At 51.1% G+C, this 14,950-nt stretch overlaps 8 protein-coding genes across 8 annotated transcripts; 2 read left to right on the plus strand and 6 right to left on the minus strand.

The window, feature by feature from the left end:
• Positions 1 to 2,222: 2,222 nt before the first annotated feature.
• Positions 2,223 to 3,505, plus strand: Aspvir_008082 (polysaccharide lyase family 1 protein; the record flags this gene model as incomplete). The annotated part of the gene is made up of 4 exons (XM_043271258.1): positions 2,223 to 2,566; positions 2,615 to 2,740; positions 2,787 to 2,883; positions 2,945 to 3,505. The coding sequence occupies 4 exons, from the start codon at positions 2,223 to 2,225 to the stop codon at positions 3,503 to 3,505; spliced, it is 1,128 nt and encodes a 375-aa protein (XP_043127193.1).
• Positions 3,506 to 4,486: 981 nt separating this feature from the next.
• On the minus strand, positions 4,487 to 5,866 carry Aspvir_008083 (glycosyltransferase family 69 protein; the record flags this gene model as incomplete). Its single annotated transcript, XM_043271259.1, has 3 exons — positions 4,487 to 4,902; positions 4,971 to 5,196; positions 5,264 to 5,866. 3 exons carry the CDS (start codon positions 5,864 to 5,866, stop codon positions 4,487 to 4,489), a joined length of 1,245 nt encoding a protein of 414 aa, XP_043127194.1.
• A 593-nt stretch (positions 5,867 to 6,459) lies between these two features.
• Aspvir_008084 (uncharacterized protein) lies at positions 6,460 to 6,792 on the minus strand (the record flags this gene model as incomplete). Its single annotated transcript, XM_043271260.1, has 1 exon — positions 6,460 to 6,792. One exon carries the CDS (start codon positions 6,790 to 6,792, stop codon positions 6,460 to 6,462), a length of 333 nt encoding a protein of 110 aa, XP_043127195.1.
• Positions 6,793 to 7,087: 295 nt separating this feature from the next.
• On the minus strand, positions 7,088 to 7,758 carry Aspvir_008085 (glyoxalase family protein; the record flags this gene model as incomplete). The annotated part of the gene is made up of 3 exons (XM_043271261.1): positions 7,088 to 7,155; positions 7,205 to 7,277; positions 7,324 to 7,758. The coding sequence occupies 3 exons, from the start codon at positions 7,756 to 7,758 to the stop codon at positions 7,088 to 7,090; spliced, it is 576 nt and encodes a 191-aa protein (XP_043127196.1).
• A 311-nt stretch (positions 7,759 to 8,069) lies between these two features.
• Aspvir_008086 (uncharacterized protein) lies at positions 8,070 to 9,977 on the minus strand (the record flags this gene model as incomplete). The annotated part of the gene is made up of 1 exon (XM_043271262.1): positions 8,070 to 9,977. One exon carries the CDS (start codon positions 9,975 to 9,977, stop codon positions 8,070 to 8,072), a length of 1,908 nt encoding a protein of 635 aa, XP_043127197.1.
• Positions 9,978 to 10,457: 480 nt separating this feature from the next.
• Aspvir_008087 (putative dUTP diphosphatase Dut) lies at positions 10,458 to 10,973 on the plus strand (the record flags this gene model as incomplete). Its single annotated transcript, XM_043271263.1, has 1 exon — positions 10,458 to 10,973. One exon carries the CDS (start codon positions 10,458 to 10,460, stop codon positions 10,971 to 10,973), a length of 516 nt encoding a protein of 171 aa, XP_043127198.1.
• A 130-nt stretch (positions 10,974 to 11,103) lies between these two features.
• Positions 11,104 to 11,802, minus strand: Aspvir_008088 (SDR family NAD(P)-dependent oxidoreductase; the record flags this gene model as incomplete). The annotated part of the gene is made up of 2 exons (XM_043271264.1): positions 11,104 to 11,645; positions 11,721 to 11,802. 2 exons carry the CDS (start codon positions 11,800 to 11,802, stop codon positions 11,104 to 11,106), a joined length of 624 nt encoding a protein of 207 aa, XP_043127199.1.
• Positions 11,803 to 12,182: 380 nt separating this feature from the next.
• Positions 12,183 to 13,973, minus strand: Aspvir_008089 (ferric reductase family protein; the record flags this gene model as incomplete). The annotated part of the gene is made up of 1 exon (XM_043271265.1): positions 12,183 to 13,973. The coding sequence occupies one exon, from the start codon at positions 13,971 to 13,973 to the stop codon at positions 12,183 to 12,185; it is 1,791 nt and encodes a 596-aa protein (XP_043127200.1).
• Between the last annotated feature and the right edge of the window lie 977 nt (positions 13,974 to 14,950).

A 14,950-nucleotide genomic window follows, 5' to 3' on the forward strand; every position in this document is an offset into this window, starting at 1 on the left:
GACGTCCAGACCGTGATCCGCGACTGGTTACATGGCTATCGTCGGATCCTCATTATTTTCGATTCAACCGAGTCGGTCGACGGGCTGAGGGAGTTTACATATCAGATTTTTCACTCCTTGCAATCCAGGCAGGAAATCCTTTATCCTTGTCATTGGTTCCCCTGGCGAGAGTGCGGTCCAGAAAGAATCACAATGAATCTGGCAGAAATTGAGTGTAAATTTCAGCATCAAGCAGATAAATCTAAAGACCGCCTACTCTGAAGCCTCCCGCTCATCCTCCTTTCAGGCCTGGCCTTATTCCGCTCCTATGTCGCAGCTGCTCGTTTTCTCAGGGTATAAATCCATCCATCAGGATCTATTGGCTCTGATTGTCATCCGTACACCAATCACAGTAAGTTTCCTTTGTTGGAAACTATATGTATACTTTTTCTCTGTCTTAACCGCGCATAGATGATGACCTGCACAAGGCACTGCAGTGTCCTTTTTTAGTCTTTCCATACTCCTCCATAGCATCACCCAGCGGAAACAACAGCTTCCCCAACCCACCTCTATCTCTATATCTGTTCACTCCCCGCTGCAATGCCATCGCTATAAGCGCGTAGCTTTGGGCAAGAGTGGGAGCCCACCTGAACCGGTGATGGGAAAGGATCTGCAATGAGGCTGCTGCTTTCCGCCATGACTTGTATTGTTTCTTCGAAAGATGCATTCAAGTCCGCTCGGTTGGTGGTTTAAGGGTGGTAATGAGAGATGGTCGCTGGGCTTTCCAGCCAGGACGAGGCTAAGACGGAGCTGAGCGACAAGCACGTTGATTTGCAAGGTGAGAATAAGCCAATGTTGTGCCTCGATTCAGCCTTGCGAAGGTCCTGCTGTTTACGTAGAGAAGATTTGCATTGACCAGTGACACTGACAGAAGGTAGCATGGGCTATATTTGCCCTGTTGATATAGGATGCATAATCTATAGTCCGTGTTAAGTAACATTTTTTAGAGTCATGCTATGTTTAAGTGCTTGTTCTGTACCTCCATAGCTTTCGCCAACCCTGAATCTGGATATATTCCTTGTCTATGCAGGCAATGATACTATTTTGCTCCGAGGAGGAGAGCTGTATAAACGTAACCAGAAATATAGAAGGAAATGGGTGATCTTATTCCTTATTTTGTTAGTTTATCATTTGGTAGATAAGTTGATCAAAGCCTGCCAACTATATATCCGCATCACAATACCACGACGCTTTCATTAACCTCAAACTTATACTCAATTATCCGCCTTAATACAATGCGACACTTGCCGCATTGATCATGTTATCCGGTAATTGGACCCATCAATCAGCATGATGAAAGCATATGGAGTCATGGGCCTGAGTATAGATTAAGCTTAAATTAAGCGACCAGGCAAAAGGGCTGCCCAGCCAGCCATGATGCTTGATTGTGAACAGTTACAGTTATTGACCGATATCTCGTAGGATCAATGTAAAGACAAGAGATATTATGTCTCGCTTGACTCGTCAGTGTCTACGTAATGCTGTAGGGCGTGTCTCATACTGCGAATGGAGAGCTCAACAGTAGCCACGATGGCATGATATTCCATTGTGGGTCTTCTTACTATTAAACACTATTAACCAGTTCATATACAAATAAAGTATTATTACATTGATCGCAATATTCGGTATATTTCCGAAATATGGCAGAAGCTTCTCCCCTGACTCGTCATCGCAGGATAGGCCGCGTCATACCGTGTTTCTTCTGTGATGACCTCCTCAACATCATCAACAACGATGATATACCTGAAACTCACGAATCAAAGCAGCCGGCCCGACGAATCAACCGACATTATCCATGCCGCACGCGGTGGAGCTGTCTCGCATAGATATCGGATCACTTACCGGAACCTACATAGATTGGGGAGAGATCGGCATCCGAATCGCCTTGTATAGACATTTGTCCTTGCCGTCGCCGATTCAACCAACTGGTGGATTACTAGTGGATTGGCATTCACTGAGTAATTCTACATCTCCACTCGACGGAGAATTCCTGACAGACCATTATAGAATGGTGTTTGAGATGGTACCATGGTCGTCCTTCAGGGGTTGAGAACCAACTGGTATATAAAACCAGTGATCTGCAACTCATGGCTTAATGTTCCGTTCCTCAGCACATCTCACCTTGTCATTCTTTTCCCTTTTTTTCAATTACCTCAGTCATTCTTTTCTTGCCTACTTCCAGGATGAAGTACGCTGCTTTCCTTACCACCATCGGCGCTCTGGCCTCCCAGGCCTTTGCGGTTAGCGTCCAAGGCACCGCCGAGGGTTTCGCCTCGTCTGTGACCGGCGGTGGTAGTGCTACTGCCGTCTACCCTTCCACCACCGACGAGCTGGTCTCGTACCTCGGTGATGATGAGGCCCGTGTGATTGTGCTCACCAAGACCTTTGACTTTACTGGAACCGAGGGTACCACCACCGCAACTGGTTGCGCTCCCTGGGGTACTGCCTCTGGCTGCCAGGTAGCCATCAACCAGAACGACTGGTGCACCAACTACGAGCCTGATGCTCCTTCTGTTTCGGTGTCCTAGTATGTTGCTTCCATCTGAATTTTGTTTCATGGTTCTGACACAAGTAGCGACAATGCCGGCACGCTTGGTATCACCGTCAACTCCAACAAGTCCCTCATCGGTGAGGGCACCTCCGGTGTCATCAAGGGCAAGGGCCTTCGTATCGTCAGCGGTGCTGAGAACATCATCATTCAGTGAGTGCAAGAAAATAAAGGCGAAGGATTGTGCTGACTCGTGCAGGAACATCGCCGTCACCGACATCAACCCCAAGTACGTCTGGGGAGGCGACGCCATCACCATCGACCAGGCCGACCTCGTCTGGGTCGACCATGTGACTGTCCGTTTCCCCTCACACACAGACAAGTTGAACATACAGAAGACTGAAACCAAGTGAATAGACCGCTCGCATCGGCCGCCAACACTACGTCCTCGGCACCGAAGCCAGCAACCGCGTCACCCTCTCCAACAACTACATCGACGGCGAGTCCGACTACTCGGCCACCTGCGACAACCACCACTACTGGAACGTCTACCTGGACGGCTCCAGCGACAAGGTCACCATGAAGGGCAACTACTTCTACAAGACCAGCGGCCGCGCCCCCAAGGTCCAGGGCAACACCTACCTGCACGCCGTCAACAACTACTGGAACGACAACTCCAACCACGCCTTCGAGATCGGCTCCGGCGCCTACGTCCTCGCCGAGGGTAACCTCTTCTCCGACGTCACCGCTGCCGTCGAGTCCTCCAGCTTCGCGGGTGAGCTGTTCGGGTCCTCGAGTGCCTCGTCTACCTGCGCGTCTTATATCGGCCGGAGCTGTGTCGCCAACTCGTTCTCCAGCTCCGGGACGCTCTCCGGGTCGACTACTGATGTGCTGTCCAAGTTCAAGGGTGAGACGGTTGCCTCGGCGAGTGCGGCTGGCACTTCTCCTGCCTCTTCGGCTGGTCAGGGCCATCTGTAGAGGGTGCACGTTTCGAGGGGGAAATAACCGTTGCATGGACTGTACTCTAGTCAAGCTTATTAATATCAGTCTAACTATACGTGGCGAGAAGACGTATACACATAGTAACCTATTGGATTACCAATCCCATTGTAGCATATTATACATTGTGGCTCATTGACTGTGGATAGAGATAGATGATTTCACCGTGTTGCTAGTAGTTGTCTAAGGAATAGCAGACTCCACTCGCATATCCAAAAGTAGCCTGGACGAAGTATTAGAAATCTTCGAAAATGCGCTCAATCATCGGTGGTAAAGAGGCACGGCTCCGGATCAATATCTTGACCACAAATTCCAAGAAATGTGACATTGATATGATAGAAAGGGCGAGTATGGTCAAAGAATCAAAAATGTAAGACATATATGTTTCCAGTATATTTGACCTTGCAATGTAGCTAAATGTCTCGAACCTTGGATCTAAGCGACTAGAATATATTTCTCAACCTTCAAATCGCTTTCCAGGTGGAAACCGCGAATCAGACAGGGACTGAATCGTTCATTTTGACTGACTAGCGTCAAACTTGGAGAGCGGTCGAATGAGACAGAGCTCTATCACATCTGCGTGATAGTCCATTGCAGCAGGTTTGAGTTCCCCTGCACTGTAGAACGCCTATCCCCGGCCTGACCTGTGCTGGTTCAACCGCCGTGTCGTAGCCGCATCCATGGGCTTGGAGCACGGCGATTGTGACGCCAATTGGATGAGCAAGTCAGCTCCCTCTCGGAAAAGACATCAAAGCCCAGTTCAGCCGTTATTGCCGGATTGGTGGCGTTCCAAAACGAACAACTTTCACGAAATTTCCTCGCGGTCTCAATGCTTCAGTGTCCATCCAGGAAGCGCGAGACGCTCAATTTACTCGGTCGTTGGCAAACATCGTACTAGTATCCATGCTAGTACAATTTCAGTCACACTTTAGGTACCTATGGATGGAACCGAAGTGATGTTTATACATGGGCCCAGCCATTAGCAACGAGAACCTGCATCTCGTTGATCAAACAGAAGTCGCCTGGCTCATGCCGGCCGCTAGAGAGAGCCTTCCATTGGGCGACCCTCCGTCGCACGACCAACTTCTTGAAAATAGGCGTGGTAGCCCACCGCCGGAATCTGTTCTCCCACAGAGCCAAGGCGATATATTGTGGAGACAGCCAGGAGCCAACAGGGTGAACCTTTTCGTATGCCGTGCCGTTATAACCAACACGGACCTTGGGATTCAGGTAGACGCCCTGGAGTCCTGAGAGAGGATTGTCCGCGTGGATTAAGCAACATTCAGAAGCCTCAAGATGGAACAATGCTAAAGAATCGGGAATCCCACGAAAGCGCAGCGGCGTGCCCGACACAAAAGGCTCAATCGGCATAACGACTGTTCAAGCCGGGTGAGTCAAAGCAAGGGAAGAACAGATACTACGGGACAAGCAAAGATGAGCTTACCCATGCCATTCCAACAACTCTTGACGGGGACAGGGGACATGTTGAAGAGCGCATGCCGAGATGTTGTAGAACGAAAATAAGGCCACGTTTGCATAACATGCTCATCGCCGCGGCTATCCCGCAAAGCAAAAGTATCATAATACAACGGAGGTCGGGAATAGTCTAGAGAGCAAGCCGCGGCGTATACCCCATCGTTTGTGTTAAGCAGTTCAATAACATCATCTACCTGCGCGAGCATCGAGTAGGGTTGGAGGTCATTCTTTTAGCAAAGCTTGAGTAGGATAGGTACGTACGGTGAATACCACGTCATTCAAGAAGAGAATCTTGTCAAATGCTATGCCTTCCCGTTCGAGATCCTCCAGAGGGCGCAGGGTCAAGTTGCGGAGCCGAGCCAGGTAAGGTATACGCCTGAGTTCCTTCCGGCCGCGAGGAGTATCTATCCAGCCTTCGCTCGAAGGAGGAACCGATATTTCATCCTCGTGAGTCGTGTCCGAAAGCGTGATGTTCCGTCTCACACCGAGACGATCCAGCTCGACATCAAGATCACGAAGCGCTCCCTTTGTATCATCCCAGCTTCCGCTCTCAAAGACACTGACGAAGACATTCTCCGCACCCCATGTTCTAGCCAATTGAACGATTGCGTCATTCCAGTGACTCCGCAGAATCGCCTCGTTGTTCCAGTGCATGCTCGCAATGTATATTCGCTCCGGTTTCTGTGGCGCACGGGGCTTGATCGTGTCCGCTGTTGAGACCCGCTGATATATGAGAAGGATTTCTAGTGCAATCCATAGCCCGAAGCTAATAAACAAGGCCTGAACGAGACGGCGGCGCGGTCCGTACCGGCGAAGCAGACCATAACGGAAACACCGGGCGAAATCAGAAGAGATGAAGTGCATTGGAGCGAGCCGGGAATCGCATTATTTGGATGAGTAGAGTAGACGGTGCGAGTTATCGCGTAGAGTACCCCTGAGGCCGTGAGGTACGAGACAAAGGAGGATGATCATGACTCGTGTTGCTAATTCTGCCACTCTTCACCGACAACAAGGAGCCAGAGTACAGAGTATCACGTGCGAAAATCCAGCCTTTGTTCAACAGTGTCATATCATCATATCATCATATGCACAAGCAGCACAACTGCCATAGCTTCTGCGATGGGGCCATGCTTCATTGCCTGGTAGGGTCGGTGACCTGCAGCAGATCGATGTCGATGATGGGGAGACCCGACCTATGACCGCAGAGAGACGACCACAGACGGCGGAAGCACGTATATCTACCACTACTATTTCGTGAGAAGATCATCATACGGTCATACCATTGAATCATCAAATCCCAAACACCATAGAACTAAGCATTCGTCCACCCCCTCTGACACAAAACCAACAAATACCCATCCGGATCCTTAACCGTAACCCCCCACTTCTCCCAATACTCATTCGAATGCTTCACCCTCACCCCTTCACCTTCAACCAACCACTCCACAACTCCGGGCTTAATCGCCATCCACATAAATAACCAACAGATCCTCCTCAGTCGGCCGCGGCACATGCTCCTCCTCGCTATCAGTCACCAGCACTAGCTCCAAATGCCACGCTGCGCCCGGCCACCCCAGCATCAGCAGCTCATGGCCGCCCTCGACTTCGTGCGCGGGCCCACTCCGCCAGAGGACTTTGAGGCCTAGTCCGGTAACGTAGAAGCGCTCTGCGGCGGTGAAATCACGACAGGGGCGCGCGATGCGGATGTGTGAGGTTGCGGTGGGGAGGCGGCCTGTTCCCGGGGTGGTGGCTAGGGTTGGGGTCTGCGGGGTGGCGTGGACGTGGGACATTTTGTGTTAGATGCTTGACTGCTTGCTATTTGATTGTCGGGATGATGGGGATAGGCTCATGATATATGTGTTTACGCGGGGCTAGACCTCGTTCTGGGGCTTCTATTTGTCAGCTGGATACGAGATATTATTAAGGATCACTCCAGTCATAGATGAATGTACCTATATACGGATAGAGGATTATTTGTTGTTGGTAGTACATAATAAGATGCAGAAGAAGCAGTAATGAACTGTTAAAGAGGACTACAAGCCAAAGAGAGAATGAGCAACGCCAACACCCCCACCGTAATGATCATCATGACACCCTTCCCTCCCGGAGCAGTACCTCAGCCAGCATCGCGCGATGCAGCAGTTTATGCAGAGCTATAGCAGTTAGAACGAACCCTAGAACAGACAAAGATAGAATACATACCTTCTGGTGATGTCCCCTGCGGCGCCTGAGGCGTCACCTGTCCATAATCAATCGCAACATCCGGAACCTCAATCTACAACTCCAATCAGCAACGCTCATCCGCATGGAATGTAACAAACCTCATGAGCTCGCAGATCCGCATGCAGCAGTTCCCCCTTATCCACCACATTCTGCAGTAGATCCTCCAATTGCGCCGCGTGCGCCCGAGCGGAGAATAGCGATGGGAGACGGTACTTTCTCGAAACGAGTTTGCGCCAGCTGTACCATTTCACTGAGGACGGAGGGATGGTGTAATTGTGTTTGGTTAGCCAGGAGAGTAACTCGACGTGGACGTAGGAGAGAAAGACGCCGTGTTCTACGCACTGGGAGTCTTGTCTTGAGGCGTTGATGAGGCGGCCGTCGGATTCGGCACGGGAGGAGTACTGGAGGAGGAGGGTCTGAATGGTGGTTCGGTCGAGATGGTTGTGATGGAGGTTGCTGGCGACTCGTGCGAGTAGAGTTGCTAGGCGGGATAGGAGATCGATGGCGTTGGGGTCGTCGCTTTCTGTGGACATTGTGTTGGTGTATTGAGGAGGTTGATGGTGATGGATATGAGGTGTTGGGGTGTCTTATGGGAATAGATGCCATGGCCGTGATGATGCGCAAAGAATCATATGATCGATAAGCTCATCTGTATTGCTGGTTCTGTCGGATGGTGATGCTGTGTAGCTATGAACCATGGAATGGATAAACCTACAACTGCCCGACAAATTGGTCCAGACGGGTTTCTAAAAGTCAATGTAAAATGCAGCGATGATAATAATAATCATAGCTATTGGTCCTCGATTGTAGGACTCTAAGGCACACTATATGGCAGTGACACCAGCTACCAGTTAGTGAACAGTGAAGGGTGTAGCTCCTTCAACTGCTGCCCTGCCGGAGGAAGTGGTTCAGGCTCATCCCAGCCACTATCAAAGTCCTCGAAGATTCTCCTTTCCCTGACCTCCTCTTCTTCAAACTCTTCTCCCCTCAGATAACTCAAATAGCCAGTGGCTTTCTGTTCGCGGAATCTATACCCAACCTTCTCGTCCAATGTGGCCAGAATCCCTGCCCAGCTACCGTTCAAAAGCTGTATACTGGACAATTGAAGGGAGCTCATTGTGTCACTCAGCCCGGAGCAGAACCTCTGTAGATCATCTTGCTTCGAGGAGACATCGAGGATCGCCAAATGTTTGATCCGCGGCCATTTGACGGCAGCAAGAACAGGACCTAGGTCGTACCAGCCCACCTTCGTGGTCCGGCCATCATTGAGGCCAAACGGATAGAAGCTCATCCGCACATCTTCCAGCCCTGCGCTGCACAGTATTGTGTTGAGATACTGGTTGACATAGTACTTTTCTTCCGGTCGGAGATGCTCGTGCCGGATGGAACGGTGGTTGAGGCAGGATCCGAAATCGACTCTCCGGAGACTGCTGCACGCGGCTCGAAGATCTGACCATGCTGTAGGATCAGTGGAACTGCTCATAGTATCGGGACAGAGCAGAGAAAAACTGCCCCGGCATGGGAACGGTCCGATGAAAAGATCCCTCAGCTTGACTCCGGCTTTGTGTATGGCAACCGGCAATTCGAGCAAGATCCTGGCAGGCGCGAGCTTGAAATCCCCAAAATCCTCGATCTTTTGCCACTCCAACGCTGCGCTCAGCATTCCGGGAAGCAAACTCTTGTCTCTCAGCACAACTGTCGGGTTGTTCCAATCAAATAGTCGTTCCATTTTGTCGGTGAAGCCCAGGGCAACCATGCTGGGCAGTTGGGAGATACAGGATGCAACCGTGGTGACGAAGGATCCCGTCGTGATGAGTTGCAGCTGCTCTTCATGCTTTTTGCGGTATTCAGTATAGCCTCGGACGAGGATCTCCATGTGCTCATCCGCCTCTGATTCGGCGACATGGTCAGTCTTGTCGTTCTCGTCACTCTCGTCAGAGTCAAAATAGGAGTCCCACGACCAACTGATTTTGCCGTAATTGCTTGTCGCTTCTCGATATACCCTCAAGGGCAGCGGGCAGACTGTTTCATCGTCCGATTCATGCCCTCCGAGGAACCATTTCTCAGCGTAATAGTCACAGCGATTGGCCATTTCTTGCAATTGCTTCTTGCGGAAGTCCTTGAATTTCGGGCAGTCCGAGACAAGCTCCTTTGGACGATATTGCAGCCCCACTTGAATAGCATGCACACCTTGAGCTATCCGGGGGCGTTTGCACAACTCCACAGCCCCGTTCAGCGATTCCTGGTCAAGATCTACCCGGAGGATCGGACACAACAGCGGTGACGCCAAGTCGTTGAACAGGCTGCAGACCAGGCGGACATGTCGGATCGTCTCGCGGGCGGTCCTGCGGGCAATTTCTTGTTCACTGGGTAGCAACCCCCAGTCAATTTGGGCCTGCCTTCTGATTCTTGTGTCCTGGAAGTAACCAAAAATCTGGAGCAGAATATCAGCAGGCAAATCGACTATCGTCATCGGTCGGATCTTCGCGCGGGAAAGCTCCATTGCCCCAGCTCGAAGCGCGATGCGGCGTGTGTCGATGTCATTGAGTACAGTGTTCTTTCGGATCTCCTCTGGGTTGTCCTGGGCTGGAGCTTGCTCGCTATCCTTTTTGGCGTTGGTATCATCCTTTCCTTGCTTCGAACTTATAAACCGCTCAAAAGCATCGAGGCGACTCAGTTCTTCATAGATCTCGTCCAGACTCAGCGTGCCGACATCGTCAAATTCTGGGTCCCACTTGTCGAGCACATCCATTATATGATCGGCAGAGTGCCTCGTGCACGGATTTGTAGGGAATATATATTTATATGGAGTATCTCTTTAACATCGTAGATGCCCCTAAAATAATGTATCATTGTGACACATTGTGACTCACATTGAGGCGCAGCAGTATGCTTCAATCATGCTGGTTGACCTGCCAAGCTTAAACTCTCCATCACCAATCGCCGCTGTCATACACTGTAAGGAGTAGATAGTCCGAGCATAGCCTATAATGCCTCTTTAATTTAGCGAGCTGGGTTGGACCATTTCTTTTGGGGTTCGACCAGCCACCTTTAACCTTTATCTTTTGGCCTAACACCAAGGTAGTACCTTTAGCCTTCCATTCTATGAATCGATGTTTACAGTCATTGAAAACACCCAGCCCACTATTATATGAGACTTCATTTGCTATTACACTGCGCTATCTGTCCTTGACAGCTCTCAACTGACTACTCGAGACTGAACAGAGCTAAAATGATCATCCCTGGCCGCACTCTCCTCACCCGCACCATCATCCGCAATGTCCAGAATCCAGCCCTGCAAGTCCAACCCTGCGGCGTGGACCTGACCCTCAAACGAGTCCTCACCTGGACATCGCCTGGAACAATTGATCTAGAAAACCAGCGTCGCCAGACTGCGGCAACAAGTGAAATACCCTTCCCCGCATCAAGTACCACTACTCCAGAGGAACGCTTCCTCGATCTCCCGCAGGGATCCTACCTCGTCGAATTCAACGAGACGGTGTCTGTCCCTCTTGACCTCATGGGCCAGATCTTTGTGCGCAGCTCACTCTTCCGCTCTGGTGTGTTGCTCACCGCCGGTGTTATGGACAGTGGATATGTCGGGGCAGTCGGTGCCTTGATGCAGGTGCTTAATCCAGCTGGACTGAGGGTTTATCCCTCTGCGCGCCTGGCACAGCTTGTATTTCATCAGATGAGCGAGGAGGTCGAGGGGTACGCGGGTGTTTACCAGGGGAGGACGGCGCTCTAACCTAACTGGCTTTGCCATTAATACACTCATCTAAACTCTAGTGATTCGTTTTGTACAGACTGATAATCAATTCATATGCATCCCCCTACTAACACAAATACTCTGCCCCGTCACCCATCCCGCTCCCTCATTAGCCAGGAAAGTCACAACGCGAGCAATATCCTCGGGCACAACGACTCTCCCCCCCACCCAACGGCGTATTCTGCTGCATATCAGACCCCACCGCTCCAGGCTCAACAGCATTAACCGTACACCCCGCAGGACCCAGTTCATACGCCAACGACCTCGTGAATCCCTCCACGGCAGCCTTGGACGCAGAATACACCGAGAAACCAGATGCTTCGCGCCGAGCAGCTACAGAGCTGAGGTTGATGATCCGGCCCGGGGCGAGATGCGGGATCACGGCTCTGGTCATGCTCATCAAGCCGTAGACGTTGATGTCGACGACGGAGGAGATGTCCTCGTGGGTTGTTTCAACCAGATTCTTGCATTGGGAGACACCCGCGTTGTTGACTAGGATGTCGATCTTGTTGTCTGCGGGAAGGCCTCGAACGTGGCAGCGAGGATTTGGCTGGGGCGTCTGGCTGTCGGAGGTCAGCTTGGACTTTGGTTGATGCGGAGCCGTTGTCCAGGTCGTGGATTTTGTTGCATAGATCGTCGATTGCGTGCGCGCTACTTGTGGATGTGTAGGTTAGGGTGAGCTGGTGGAATTAGCGATATTGTCGCAGAGATGAAGAGGTGGTATACGGTATACCTTTGCACCCTGCTTTGCGAGATCAAGGGCGATCCCGGCGCCGGTGACAATGGCGATTTGTCCTTGAAGGTTCATTTTCAGTAGACGATTTGTACTCTGTGTGAGGTATGGATTTGAAGATAGAAGGTGTCTTACCTCTCTGATATGCGCAATCTGCCTCATTTGCGTAACGTTACGTTATAATCAAATCCTGGAAATTATCATATTCAAAGACCGCAGAGGATGCAGTAGCTTTGGTCTGGTCCATAGTACTGAATGCTTCTGCTTATACTTGAGTCATCTGTAGAGAATTTGTCTTTGTTACTCGGAGCAGATATACGCAAGAGCTGTAGTACTATACATACTTGACACGTTCTTGATAGCGAGCTGTGAATAAGATACAATGTTATCGTTGCACAGCAACAGTATTATACATTATTTTCCTGTTACTAAAACAGGATATCCCAAAAATCAGCCTACCAGGTAAACGCCTCTTCCACAAAATCAACCGAAACCCCCCGATCCACTTGCCGCCTAGCCGCCTCCCTCACATCATCCCCCAACGCCCCCGGCCCACAAACCGACACCACCGTCGCCCCAATCCTCCTGGGTATGATCTCCTCCAGCACAGTAGTCGGATTACACCGCCCCGCAAACGTCCGAATCACACCCCCCGCCGAGCGCATCTCGCCGGGACTCCTCGGCTTCGACACAAACAGCATGATCGTCAGAACTGCCTCGGCGTTCGGCATCTGCAGGATCTCCTGGATATACTCCAGCACCCAGCGTACGCTGTCCATGCTACGGACCGCCCAGACCAGCGTGATGGACCGCGTGGCGGCTCGGCCGGCTGCGGCGCGGAGAAGTAGATCCCGGATGAAGAGGAGGTGGTGCGTTATGCCGACGCCGCCGGAGAAGAGGATCGCGGTGCCATAGCTGGCCATGTTGACTGCGTGGGACGAGTAGGGGCCCTCGAGGAAGCCGGTTGTTGTGAATGTTTCGTCTGGGGAGGACATTGCGCGAGTGTACAGCGCGCGGGTCATGCCCTGGCGGGCTGCGACGACAAGTGTCACTGCGGTGTGGTTGAATGGGGAGGATTGGTTTTCGAGAGTGAGGGATTTGACGTCGGTGGTAAATGACTGGATGCTTTTCGGGCGGGAGGTGCCGGAGGTTTCTGTCCAGGCGGCGGAGAAGGGGTGCGACATCCACCAGGAGAGTTGGGGGATGTACGCGAAGAAGTGGCTGCCTGCGGGGACGGGGTAGTGTCTGGGGAGAAAGAATGTGAGACGGCAGGCTTCACCAGGAAGCGCTTCCACTCGCAGCTTTGTCATGCCGTGTCGCCGCGACACATTCAGGAAGACGAGCCAGAGGAGTCGAGTGCATCGTTCTGCACTCCAGATGAGAATGACCCATTGGATCCATGGCTTTTGAGGCAGGCTGTGCATGTCGAGGTGCAGGTAGATGCCCAAGATAATCAGGAAGGCGCCAGCTTGATGAATGCAGAGAAAGGTCTCGTAGAAGGCATGCCGTACAGGCGAGAGGGAGTGCAGAATAAAAAAGCCCATGACTGCAGTTGCAACCATTCCCCAGGCGTAGGAGGGCGTTTCAGCAAGATGCTGAGCAAGTGCGGCCGTGTTTGCCTCTCGGACGGTGTTGACGGCCCAAGCAGCCATGTGAATTATGCTCTCGATGGCGGCGATACGGCCTAGCCATCGGTGGAAAAGGTTATATGAGTCGAAACTGATCCGTAGGAGAGGGATCAAGGGGTTGTTGCGTGTGGCAAAGAGCACAAGAGGGACTATGTTTAAGGTGGCCAATGTACCGGAACGTCCCCGAAGCTCTGCAATGACGGCGGGCGTATCGTTCTGATAGTTGAGATCACAGCAGTAGATGATTTGGCTGAGAATATACCCAAAAATAAGAAGTGACTGAAACCGGGAAGGCAGAGTGCCCATATTCATGGCCGACGAGAGCTGGATCTCTCGGTTATGGCGCTTGCCGAACAATGGCGCATAGAGCAGATGGCTTTTGATTCGAACCCAGAGTGATGATTCCGTGATGCTCCAGACTGATTGTTGCTTTTCAGTTGCACCGGAACAGACAATGTAGCGAAGATAGGCATGCCCGATTTGAGCCACCCGTGCGAGTAGGACGATCCCGGCGAAAGCCAACGTGGATGAATAGATAAGTTGGACAAAAAGGACATCGCGAGGAGTGTTGAGGCCATCATGGCCCGTGGCGTAATCCACCATTTGATTAGACTCCATGTTGATGATGCAGGTTATTAGACTCAAGATGATCAACAGCAGTGTGCTCACTCTGTATATAAAGTCCGCCTATCACTCTAAGAGTCCATGACAGCATGATCCACCAGGACATTAGTGTGAAGAACTCCATTTGGGATTTCCCTCATGTTTCTTTTTTAGGGGTAGCACACCATGCCATAGCTTGATGCAGGGGATGGCAAGGGTCTGTCCCGGTTCCATGACACCATCGCGGCTGTCAACCTGGTCAATCCGGCTTGTCGACGGATAGAGAGACAAATGAGAGGCATCTATCGTTCTCCATCGTTCGAGGGAAGACTTTTGGATTCGGTGTCCACCGCTAACCGACAATTCAGGGTCTTGGTGAAACCTATAGAGGGTCATCCACGACAAAAGCTGCTCCAGCTTGCCTCCTGTTATCTGTGAAGGATACCTCCTGTCCTGTAAAGGAAGCCCGGGTGCTTCGGATGAGAAGCTTCTCCTACTTTGACTCAGTGTGAGACGATTTTGTGAAGAAGAAGGAGATGTCCGTGTAGACATGAACCCTTCCATGGGAACCGCCTTGGATGGTGAAACATTCGTTGCTCCATAAGGTTGTATTCTCATGTTGTATCCTGTCGGCGGGGAAGCAGAAAAATCGAGTTATCGACTTGAATATGGCCCATGATATAGGACATCGGCAGTTTCAGGTTGCTGAATATCCTGCTCAAACCGTGGGTCTGATACCTGTCCCCTGTCCCCTGTCCCCACCGTTTCAGAGTTTCTAATTATAGTCCCAAATATAGACGTTCGACATCTCTCGCTTGGGTCTTAACCTCACCTGTATAAAAGTCTTGAGATAGAAACATTAAAAATACATATCCAGTGGCAGCTTACTCCCTGCCACTGTTGGAAAGGTAAACATACCTTAATGATCTAGGAAGTAAGCATGGATAACAAAATCTAGAAGATCCTTATTTTTGGGCCCTGAGTCCTGACCA

This window comes from Aspergillus viridinutans (assembly GCF_018404265.1).
Source record: "Aspergillus viridinutans IFM 47045 DNA, scaffold_6, whole genome shotgun sequence".
NCBI lineage: Eukaryota > Fungi > Ascomycota > Eurotiomycetes > Eurotiales > Aspergillaceae > Aspergillus > Aspergillus viridinutans.